Here is a 12,000-nt window from a genome sequence, read left to right as displayed (position 1 = left end):
ATGAAGCTCTTTATTTGTGTTCCTCTGGGCAACAAGAGCCCAGGGGAGAAGCTGTATTGACAACACAACGTTTGTAGCCAACTAACTTATGGTTCTTTGTTATCATTTCTGAAAACCAATCAGCAATGGGAAAATTAGCTTTGCTCTCAATTTTTGCAACTGACTTTGAAAATCTCCAACCCAAAGCAAAAGGATGCTAAACTGAAGCTTTGTGCTCAAGGCCCTATCTCCCTTGAGTCTCCTTCCCTCTCCCTAGTTCCTAATCCTCATTTCCGGGAGGTCATTTTAATTAGCAGGCTGTCATGGTGACAGCCTGCTGCTTCACAGACAGGAAGGGAGCTGACTCCCTCGGACCCATTCATCATGCAGAGGCACTTTACTCTGTAGAAAAATGCACAATATTGAGCTTGCCCCACTTTGGAAATTGCCACTGCCGCTGTTTTATTTGATCATCCCCACCTGCCTTGGAGTGCATCCTTGTGTCTTTTGCATCTCCTGTGCCTGGCAGGCAGCTCCCTCAACCCCCACCCCATCTCCAATTGCAGATTTTCCATGCCCACCTCTTTGTTGGTCAGGTTTGATCTCAGACACCAGGATCTAGAGATCTTAACTATGAGAGAGCTTTTGGAATGTGCAGCCAGCACTTTTTGCTTTAAGAGCTAAAGTTTTAATTAAACTACCCAGGTTGTTGGAAAAGAACTCTCAGAGCAGTTTTCTGAGGTTGCATGCTGGGGTTTGGAGAGTCAGGAAGCATGCAGCTCATAGATACAGCGACTGTCTGTCTAAGACCACCATGATCTCAAAAATCCTGTCCCGTTGTTCCCAACAGTGCATTTGTCTTTGGGTTATCTGTGTTGTTGCTGATGTTTGGATCAGCAAATGTGGACACCGCATTTCTTAAACTATAAACAACTAGCCTCTTCTAAAAGGTAACCATCTGTAGTAACTGTATAACTTAAAGCAGTAAATGGGCTGGAAAGCACTGACCTGAGAAGTGTCAACCTCTCAAAAGGGATGTGGCTTTTCTCTGCCTGTGAGGATGTCTGTGTTCAGGAGAACAGTATCTACTCGTCTGGTTTAAGTCTCCTGTTTTGTTCCTTAAGCTGAAGGCTCACGATCGATTTTCCATTGGTAAAAGGGAAAATCAATGGTGAGATTTCTCATTTTTTCCCCTTCCTTTTCACTAGCTTATTCATTATCTCACAACCCTTATCTTGGAGACTAGAGAAGGGTGATTAATTTCATGCCCCAGCAGAAAATGCATGCTCCTGTCACCACAAGACCTCCCTGGACTCCATGTCCTTAAAAAGAGTGTGAAGGGTCTTTATGGTTCATGGAGCTCTTCTTGTCCCCTTTGCCGTTGGGGTAGTTGCTGGCCGGGCCCCGCAGGAATGGGTGCTTGTAGGGAGGGGGGTTTTCTTTCCTGCAAAGGGGAAGATAACAGAAAGAGAGAAGAAAGACAGCACATATACACAGTGTATTGAATTCACTTGTGTGCATGTCTATCTCCCCCACTGGACTGTGACCTCCTGGGAGCAGTGGCCTTGACTTCCTCTTCTCTGCCTCCCAGGGACCCATCCCAGGGCCTGGTTCAAAGCAGGCAGTGTGACTTAATGAATGACTCTCAGATGGATGGACGGATACTTTGCGTCATTCTGGTTCTAGAGAAAAACTGTCCTGCAGCTCTACCTCTTCCACATTTTCTACCTGGATTCTAATCGTTCTATCCATTTCACGATAGGGTGGGGATGGACACACAGAAGAAACTATAGCTTAACAGGGTCTGGGACCTCATTGCCTTCATAGCCATCATGGGCTCCCTTTATATTTCTCAGCATAGCCTCATTGTGGCATTTTGTGATGAGTCTGTCTCCGCCACAAGCCTGGGGGCTCTCGGAAGGCTGAGATGTGTCTAGTTCATCTCTGTATCCCAGCCCCCAGCACTCAGTGCAGCACCCTTCACACTACTCTTCAGTAATCCGCCCCTGTCTGTTCTGCTCACACACTAGACTAGAAGCTCCAGGTGTCCAGGGACCAAGTTTTATCCGTTTTTGCATTTTCCTCGTACAAGGCATTGCTTGTTCATTATATTGTTGAGTAGTGTCATGACATTGATGTGTCATTCATACGCTGGACTAAGATTTATTTCAGTAGAAAGAGTGGACAAGCCAGAAAGAACTGAACTGAATCCCCCAGGTCAGCTATATATGACAGGTGTACCTTGGGCAAGTTATTAAACTTCTCTGAGCTTCATTTACAAATTAAGGGTGAAATATTCTAGTCTTGCAGAGTGGTGCGAAGTTAAAGGAGATAATACGAATCAATACACCTAGCGTCTTCCCTTGCTGACCGTAACTTACAAAGGTGTGATGCTAGGTGCTAGGGATGGTCCGATGGACTCTGGAGGTGACAGAGGTGAGTCAGACATTGATGCTGTCCTCAGGCTGCTTACAGTTTAGTAGAGGAGATAGTTGCACAAAATAATAACTGCAAAAATAATAGAGAGCTACAGTGCGTAGCAAAAAATGGTAAGTGCCATAAACATGGGAATCTCTTGAGCCATTTGGTTTAAGATTCAAGAAGTGACCCCTTATAACCCATCTTGCTTTGACCCTGGAGTACTCATTTTCCTTCACTGCTGATGAGTCATGAATAAAGTAAAGATGGAATAGACGGCAGCACAGAAAAGGGCCACCCTGTCCTAACATGTCTTCCCCGCCCCCAGGAGTCTCCTAACATGTCTTCCCCGCCCCCAGGAGTCTCACTGCCGGAAACTGCACACTCACAGAGAGCTAACGTGGCCGGGCTGCCTAGCGTGGGTGAGATACCCCTAGACCTTAGTCCCCATCAGCAGCCTGGGACACATGTTTGGCATGTTGTTCACAGGCAGTGTCATCTTGAAGAAGCCCCTTCCTTTCTCTGAGCCTCCATTTCTTCATTTCTAAAACAGAGACGGGCCCATGTCCTTCCTGCCTTGTAGGCATGGTAAATGGGGGTAGGGAAGAGCTTTGCCAATTACAAGGTGCCATTCATATATCACTGAGAATGTGGTTCCTCACACCCAAAGGGAGCATGGGAAATAAGATGGGTATGTTTCTTTGGGTCAAGGAGGGTGTGCAAGCCCAGGTGTAATCACAGGTAGGGTAGCCCCAGGTAGATGGCGTGTGCAGGGCCGGGGAGGAGTGTCAATAGGTACAGAATGGCTTTGGGGCGACAGAGGCAGAAGGCCTCTGCAGCTGGCGAAGAGGGCACAGAGAGAAGGGGGCCAGAAGGCAAGCATCTGGGGTCTGGGCCCCGCAGAGCTGCTTCTCTTCCACCTCTCCAGACTCGCCTCCTCTGGGAGGCCGACTCCCTAGAAAATAAGCCTCTCCCTTCTCGAGGCTTCTGCAGCACTTTGCGCCTCCTCCCTCAGCACACCATTTTCTAGGGAGTTCTTTGCCCAGCTGTTTCTCTCACGGGACTGTGAGTCTGATGCCTCTGACTTTTCTCTCTGGTTCCCGAGTGGCCTGGGCCAGGGGTGGAGGAGGTGCTTGAGGACGGCTTGGTGACGAGAATGAACCCTCGGCCCCATCTTTGCCGGCCCTACTCCTCCAGCCGCCCTGGCCTGTCACTGCCTTGGAGTGTGTCTTTCTATGTTCTGCTTCTTGCCTCCTAAACCCTCTCACCCAGCCTGCAATAGCTGCTCTCCCCTTTCTGTTTCATCCATTTGAAGTCTACCTGTCCTTGAGCACCAAGTTCAAACCCCGCTTTCTCCCTGAAGCCTTCTGGGGATACTCCTGCTGGCTGCCAAATGGGTGCCAGATGATGTGGGAGAATAATTTCTCGTTGGGTCTCATGTTCCTTTGCTGTAACATGCAGAGGTTGAAGTAGGTGATGCTTAGGGGCTTCTTCACTTCTACTATTTTGTAATTCATCCATTCAGGGCTTATTTAGGACTTACTCCCCACTAGGACCTGGACCGTGCACTGAGGTTACAGGAGTGACTAAAACAGTGCCTCAAGGAGCAACCCATCCAGTGGAGGAGCCAGACCTGTGAAGGTGCCATGACGAGACCCCATGGGATGACCACACACACGTGCATGCACACATGCAGTGAGGGAATCCAGCAGACAGGAGGTAGGTCTACCTCAGGTGGAGAACAAGGACAAAGAAACAGTGCAATATTTGGACTGGGCTTTGAAAGTAAGGTGGTGTTCACTATCTAGAGATAAAGGGGAGAACATCCCAGGAAGACAGAAAAGGGTGAACATGGGGGCATGAAAATAACTGATTGGGGGTATAAAGTGGTAGAAAGCAGGTGGGGTGGAGAGGGTACAAGAGAATGGCGTGTCCTAGGAGGCTGTACATGAAGTTTCAGATGTAGGCCAGGACTTTGAATAGCAAGAAGAGGGGCTGAAACATCCTGAAGGTAATGGGGGAGCCATGGAGGGTTTTGGAGAGAGGGTGTATGTAATCTGATGGGTAGCTGAGCAGTTTTACACATTGTGCTCAGTATTGTTTATCTCTGCATATGTACATGCTTTCCCTCCTGTAAATTTGGGCTCCTGATGGATAAAGTTTATGTTCCTTCAGCCCCCAGTGTAGGGCCTGCCACATGATGGGTTCCAGTGTGATAAATCGCTGATGATTCCCACCCCACCCCTACTTACATCAAAACTGCATGGTGGAAGTGGTCCTCCCAACCCATCATGTGCCTGAGCCCACCTCACCCTCAGAGGCCCACCCACTCTCCATGCTCACTCTTTGCCTTCCCGCTGAGGCTCACCTGGCCTGTTCATTTTCCTTGTCTAATTTTTATCCACCTTGATGGTGTATTTCGAGTTTGAGCCCTGTGACTGTGACACTGTGGTCCAGGTAAGTGTGGGGGTCTCAGTTTTGATCACCAAGGCCACATCCCTGAGCCTGCGCTCTCCAGCCCACATCCTGGCCCTCCCCATGCAGCCTCTCTGAAGGGTGGCCCGGCACCCAGGGACGCTGACAGGCTTCTGCCAGCACGTAGCTGGAAACCAACACGATGTAATTATGCAGAGATTAGGGAAAACAAGGATTAATTTTGAGTCGAAACATGTAATTTTCCTTTAAAACTAGAACTGCTCTTTCACTTACGTTATGCTTGGGTGGAAAGTAATACAAAAGTGGAGAAGTATTCAAGTCCCAAACCAGAGCCTTGTGTCCTCCTGGGATTTGTTTTGCCAAGAGTTGTTGACCAATTAGAGCTAAGTTATACTGATAGTCTGATGAGGCCGAGATGTTGGGGATGGAGAGGGTGTTTGTTTTCCTTAGCTGAAGGGTGGGCACATTTACCCCAAGTCCTCAAGGCTGTGAACTTTGGGGAATGGGCTCCTTTCTAATGAGGGCTCCAAGGCTCAGGGCAGTGAGGTCCCGTGAGCCGCTGAAATCAGAGCCTGAACTCTCCTGCATCCTTGAGACCCAGTTTTGGGGTCCCACCTCCCCCATCTTGAAGAACTCTTCACTAACTTGCTGAGAACACCAGGCTGGGGCTCATGGGGCCTGGCTCTAGCCCTGGGAGTGACCAGTCCTGTCTGCATCAGGAAGGTCGCTACCCTCCCTGAGCATCAGTACCATTTCACTGACTGTGCAACATGCAAGAACAAAGTGGTAAAGGATCAGGATAATTTTATTCAGGCTGCAGAGGACCTGAAACAGATAATCCCCACATCAACTTGTAAATGAGATTCTAAGAATTCTTTTGAGTTTTATAAAGCTTTAAATTTTTAAGAACTTTAACCAATCAAGAATGACTTCTAAGAATGAACTGAGCACCTTTCTCTAGGGGTGAGCTCCTCAAGGTCAGGGTCATGCCTTAATCATTTATTCGTTCAAGCACCCCCTCCCCTCAGGGGCCTAGCATGAAGTGTTTTTTTCCTAAGAGAATGAACGGAGGTATACACGCACGCATGCTCAGTACAGCCTAGGTACTGGGAGTACAGAGATGAGACAGACGCCCTCCTTCTGAAGGGCTAATCAACCAGGACAGAGGGGAATGACTGGAGACAGTCTAAGTCAGAGTATAGTGTCATGCAGACTCCACGTGGAGCTGGGGCTCAGAGGGAGCATCCGGTCCAACCAGAGAAGTCCAGGGACTCGCCCTAGGCCATGATGAGCTGCCAGGAAATCTGGACTGCAGCCCAGAAACCAGAGGAGATGGAAGCGTGTATTGAGTACCCACTGGCTGCCAGGCACTATGCCAAGCTTGTATGTAATCTTTAAAACCATCCTTAGAGGTGCTTGTTGTTACCCCCAATTTATAGGTAAGTAGAGAAAGGGTTCATGAAACTAAGAAACTTGCCAAAGATCCCACAGCTAGAATGAGCCTGAGACAGAATTTGAACCCACACTGATAGTGAGAAAGAAAGGCTTCCCACTCGAGGTGGAGCTTAGCTGGACTTCAGTCCAGCTTTGGAATCATAAATGCCTAGGGTCAAATACTGCCTCTGACAAAATATCTTTGATCTCAGGCAACTCTCTGCACCTTTCTGAGCTTCCTTTTCCTCATTTGTGATGTCAGGAACAAATTATCTCTGAGGAATAAGTAAGACCATGAGCAAAAAGTACTTCACTCAGTAAATAAGTGATTGATTAACATTGTTTTTGTTAATAACAGGATGGGGGAAAGTGCATCAGTACAAAGGCCTTGAGGCAGCAGAGCACTTGGGCAAGGTCAGTGGGAAGACTGGTCTGGCAGGAGCATTAAGTTGGATATTGTCATGTCCATCAAAGAGGCTGGACCACTGGGTAGGGCAGGGCCAGCACATTCCAGATGCCACTGGGTGTCACTGCCCAAATGCTTCCTGGGAACACTCAGCACTGAGCTCTGGTCCAGCCCTCAGGAAGGACACTCATCTCCTGACCCTCTCTCTTCACTGATCCAAGAAATTGGCCCCAGCAGAGGATCTGAGGTGAAATTTCTCAGGGGTATGTCCTCCCAGCCCTGAGCCTTGCATCATGAGGGAAGAAGTCATGTGCTGAGGGAACACACTGCCTGGCACTGTGCAGGGGGCTCCACTGCATGTCTCTAAAGTCTACGTGGGCATCATTGTCCCCACTTCACAGTTGAGGAAACAGAAGGATCAGAGACCTTCTAAGCCTGGATGATAGAGGAATCCTAGAGGATCATCTGTCAGAGGAGAGCATATGGAAACACCCAGACTAGCTTGGGACAGTGACTAGACTCAGCTTCCCAGCAACTCCCATCCCTGTGGGTTCCCATGTTAGACCCAGAAATGTGACCACCGCCTCACTGTCTGACCCCACAATGATACTTTAGAATCGGAAATTGTGCTTAAGTTCTTCTGCCCCATACACACCCTGTGGCATGGCTGGATGGGAAACAGGGCCAGAGAAAGGCTGAGGGAACGTGCCCCTGAACTGGAAGCCACTGAGGCACGGCACCAGCCCCCGCCACTCGGCTCTGCACTTACCGCAGTCTCGGCATGGGGATCGCCACTTTCTCCACCACAGGGTTCAGCCGGTAATAATCCAGAAACGTTCTCGCCACGTTCCGCCCCAGCTTCATATCTGCAAATGTGTGCGTTAAGGAGCCACTTTGAAAAGAGGCTGAGACAGAGTGAAAAGAGGATAGTAATAAAGATGATAATGGTATTAAAACAGTATCACTGTGCCCCGTTTTAAGTGTTGTTATGAACTGTTTGATTTTCACAAAACCTTAAATGTTTGTTAGATACTATTAGTTTCCTCATTTTACAGATGACGAAACTGAGGTGCAGAGATGTTCAACAATTTTCCCAAGGTCACAGAACTGGGAAGGAGAGGGGCCAGCATATGGGTCTATGTAGTCTCACCCCAAAGCCTCGATCGGAGCTTTTAGAACCTACTGAGTACCTTCTGGAATCACTGGGCTCTTATGGTCTGGCTTCAGGGGGCTCAGGGTGGAGGCAGATTAGCAAGACCCAAGGGCAAGGGACCCTTTGTTGTGTATAGACCAGGGCCTGCTTGACCCTCGGGGATCAGTCATCTACATCGGTAACTGGGGAAAATAATACAACTTCACCCTGAACGATATCCCCATTCCACCTTGAAATCTACCAATAATGAATCCTTAGGGTGAGGATTTGTGACCTTTTATAGTACAAACTCCCCGAGGAAGGGGAAAGGGCCAATTCCATCTTGACCATTACCACTTTAGTATAAATTAATACAACAGTCATCTGTTTAACAATGTGGAGTATTGCTCTGTGCATTATATCTCACATCTCTGGGCCTTCACACGAGCTAGTTCCTCTCCCTGAAGTGCCTCCCCCTTCCCCTTGGCTAGTTTTTAACCATCAGTTCTCCAATAGGGTGGTATTTCTTTAGTAAAGCCTCCCATGGTACTCCTCTCCCCAGGTCTGTGATTGGTACCCTTGCCCCTTACTTTCATGGCTTCTGAACTGACTTCATTCAAAGCACTTAGCTTTTATCCCCTAGCCGTCAGCTCTGAACATGACTATCAGTATTCAGTATCTTGTAGTAACCTGTAAAAAAGAATATGAAAACGAATATGTGTATGTTCATGTATGACTGATCATCCTGATACTAAAACCGGACAGACACTACCAAAAAAGAAAATTACAGGCCAATAACATGATGAACATAGATGCAGAAATCCTCAATAAAATATTAGCAAACAGAATCCAACAGCACATAAAAAAGATCATACACCGTGATCAAGCTGGATTCATCCCAGGGATACAAGGATAGTTCATCATACGCAAATCAGTCAGCGTGACACACTACATCCACAAAAGAAAGGCCAAAAACCACATGGTCATCTCAATAGAGGCAGAAAAAGTATTTGATAAAATTCAACACCCATTTATGATAAAAACTTACCAAAGTGGGTATAAAGGGAACATATCTTAATATAATAAAAGCTATTTATGACAAACCCACAGCCAGCATAATACTCAACAGTGAAAAACTGAAAACTTTGCCACTAAAATCTGGAACATGATAAGGATGCCCACTCTCACCACTTCTATTCAACATAGTCTTGGAAGTCCTGGCCACAGCAATCAGGCAAGTAAAAGAAATAAAAGGGATCAAAATTGGAAGAGAAGAGGTAAAACTGTCACTATATGCAGATGACATGATACTATATAGAAAACTCTAAAGGCTCCACACAAAAAACTACTAGAGCCAATAAAAGAATTTGGCAAGGTAGCAGGATACAACATTAAAATACAAAAATCAGCTGCATTTCCTTACACTAACAATGAAATAGCAGGAAAAGAAAGTAAAGAAACAATCCCTTTTAAAATCACATCCAAAACAAGAAAATACTTAGGAATAAATCTTTCACCAAGGAGATGAAAGACTTATACATGGAGAACTACAAAACATTGATTAAGGAAATTAAAGATGACTTAAAGAAATGGAAAGCTATCCCACACGCTTAGATTGGAAGAATCAAAATTGTTACAATGGCCATACTGCCCAAGGCAATCTACAGATTTAATGCGATCCCTATCAAATTACCTGTGACATTTTTCACAGAACTAGAAAAAATAATCCTAAAAATTATATGGAATCACAAAAGACCTAGAATTGCCAAAGCAATACTGAAGAAAAAGAATGAAGCTGGAGGAATAACACTCCCAGACTTCAGACGATACCACAGAGCCACAGTAATCAAAACAGCACAGTATTGGCATAAAAACAGACATATGGACCAATGGAATAGAAGAGAGAGCCCAGGAATAAATCCACAGACCTACAGTCAATTAATCTTTGACAAAGGAGGCAAGAATATACAATGGAGAAAAGATAGTCTCTCCAGCAAGTGGTGTTGGGAAAACTGGACAGCAGCATGTAAATCAATGAAGTTAGAACACATCACACACAAAAATAAACTGAAAATGGCTTAAAGACTTAAATATTAAACAAGACATGGTAAACCTCACAGAAGAAAGCATAGGCAAAACATTATCTGGCATAAATCTTAGCAATTTTATAGGGCAGTCTACCCAGGCAATAGAAATAAAAGCAAAAATAAATAAATGGGACCTAATTAAACTTACAAGCTTTTGCACAGCAAAGAAAACCATAAGTAAAATAAAACGACAACCTACAGAATGGGAGAAAATATTTGCAAATGATGTGACTGACAAACGGTTAATGTCCATACTATATAAACAGCTCATATAACTTAATAACAAAAAAACTAAACAACCCAATCCAAAAATGGGCAGAATAAGGCCTAAATAAGCAATTCGCCGATGAAGACATACAAATGGCCAAATAGGCACATTAAAAAATGCTCAATATCATTAATTATCAGAGAAATGCAAATCAAAACTATAATAAGATATCATCTCACACCAGTCAGAATGGCCATTTTTAAAAAGGCCACAAATGATAAATGCTGCAGAGGGTGTGGAGAAAAGGGAACCCTCCCACACTGTTGGTGGGGATGTAGTTTGGTGCAGCCATTATGGAGATTCCTCAGAAAGCTAAAAGTAGACTTACCATATGATCCAGCAACCCCACTCCTGGGCATATATATCTGGAGGAAACTCTGGTTTGAAAAGATACATGTATCCCAGTGTTCATAGCAGCACTATATACAATAGCCAAGACATGGAAGCAACCAAATGTCCATTGACAGATGACTAGATAAAGAAGCTGTGGTATATTTATACAATGGAATACTACTCAGCCATAAAAAAGAATAAAAGAATGCCATTTGCAGCAACATGGATGGACCTAGAGATTGTCATTCTAAGTGAAGTAAGCCAGAAAGAGAAAGAAAAATATCATATGATATCACTCATATGTGGAATCTAAAAAAAAGAAAGAGGACACTAATGAACTCATCTACAAAACAGAAACAGGCTCACATAGTAAACAATCTTACGGTTACTGAGGGATGAGGGTGGGAAGGGATAAATTTGGGAGTTTGATACTTGCAAGTGTTAGCCACTATATATAAAAATAGATTAAAAAACAGATTTCTGTATAGCCACAGGGAACTCTATTCAATATCTTACAATAACCTTTAGAGAAAAAGAATATATGTATGTATTTGTATGACTGAAACATGCTGTACACCAGAAATTGACACATTATAAACTGACTATAAAGAAAAAATTTCAAAAAAGAAAAAAGAGTGTTTTCAATGTCAGTGGGAATTTTCTGGGACAACCCTCTTTCTCATGCCAACCATATTACATATTTGCCAAACTCTGAGAGCCTCACTTCAGATTATTTACTGCACTGGCCCCATTTGAGTCAAGAAATGGGACGTGGGTGGGAGAAGAGAAGAAATTGATTGAACATTTTCAATTAAAACAAGCTGTCTTTGAACAAAGATTTAGGATCCAGGCAAGGAGAAACAATAACTCTCTTGGCTGGACGGAACCCTTTCCAATATATTGCAGAATTCAGGGAGAAAAAATAATTGGGGTGAAAACTCCCAACTCTTCACCACCAACAGAAACCTCAGAATGACCTATAAGTTGAAAATGTCATCTTCCTCAGATACTTTTGTGGCTCCCTGATGGGTTCCTCACAGAGGGCAGGAACGGAAAGCAGGTGGGATCAGGACCCTCAAATCAGAGAAGCAGTAGGGTTTGGCCAGGGTTGTCTGAAACTCAGGCTGACTCTGACTTCAGCCCAGAGCTGTTTTATGGTAAAGGGTGGGTGTCAGTAGCTCCAGTACTTGGTGGGACCCTTCAGCAGGTAATGAGGGTTGGGACATTCTCATTCTTTCATTCATTCCCATGTATGTACTGCTACAAAGAGGGGCAGAGTTTGGGGTTAGATCAAGAAGAATAAGACAAACACAGTATACAGTCTAGAAGAGGAAACTCACATGTCCCAACTAACTCCTTTACCAAGCAGGTGGCTGTATTGTCATCTTCACAAAGACAATTTTTTTTTTCTTAGCATACCCTGTGCACTGTGTAGTGTAGTTAGTATCGCTGATCCCACCATAACCCTGCGTGGTTAAAGCAGGAATCTACACATAGTCCACAGGAG

The 12,000-nt window shown here is 45.1% G+C and overlaps 1 protein-coding gene across 1 annotated transcript in view; it reads right to left on the bottom strand.

The window, feature by feature from the left end:
- Window positions 1-12,000, bottom strand: part of AGBL4 (AGBL carboxypeptidase 4) — a 1,124,520-nt gene continuing 1,112,520 nt past the window's right edge. The window contains exons 12-13 of the mRNA XM_074376517.1: window positions 7,443-7,539; window positions 1-1,423 (exon numbers count right to left, since the gene is read on the bottom strand). Of these exons, the coding sequence (XP_074232618.1) occupies window positions 1,303-1,423; window positions 7,443-7,539 (218 nt within the window). The 3' untranslated portion in view covers window positions 1-1,302. The remainder of the gene's footprint in view (window positions 1,424-7,442; window positions 7,540-12,000) is intronic.

This window comes from Camelus bactrianus, chromosome 13 (genome assembly GCF_048773025.1).
Source record: "Camelus bactrianus isolate YW-2024 breed Bactrian camel chromosome 13, ASM4877302v1, whole genome shotgun sequence".
Taxonomy (NCBI): Eukaryota; Metazoa; Chordata; class Mammalia; order Artiodactyla; family Camelidae; genus Camelus; species Camelus bactrianus.
The sequence above is the reverse complement of the archived record's forward strand: the minus strand, read 5'-3'. Positions and strand labels throughout refer to the sequence as shown.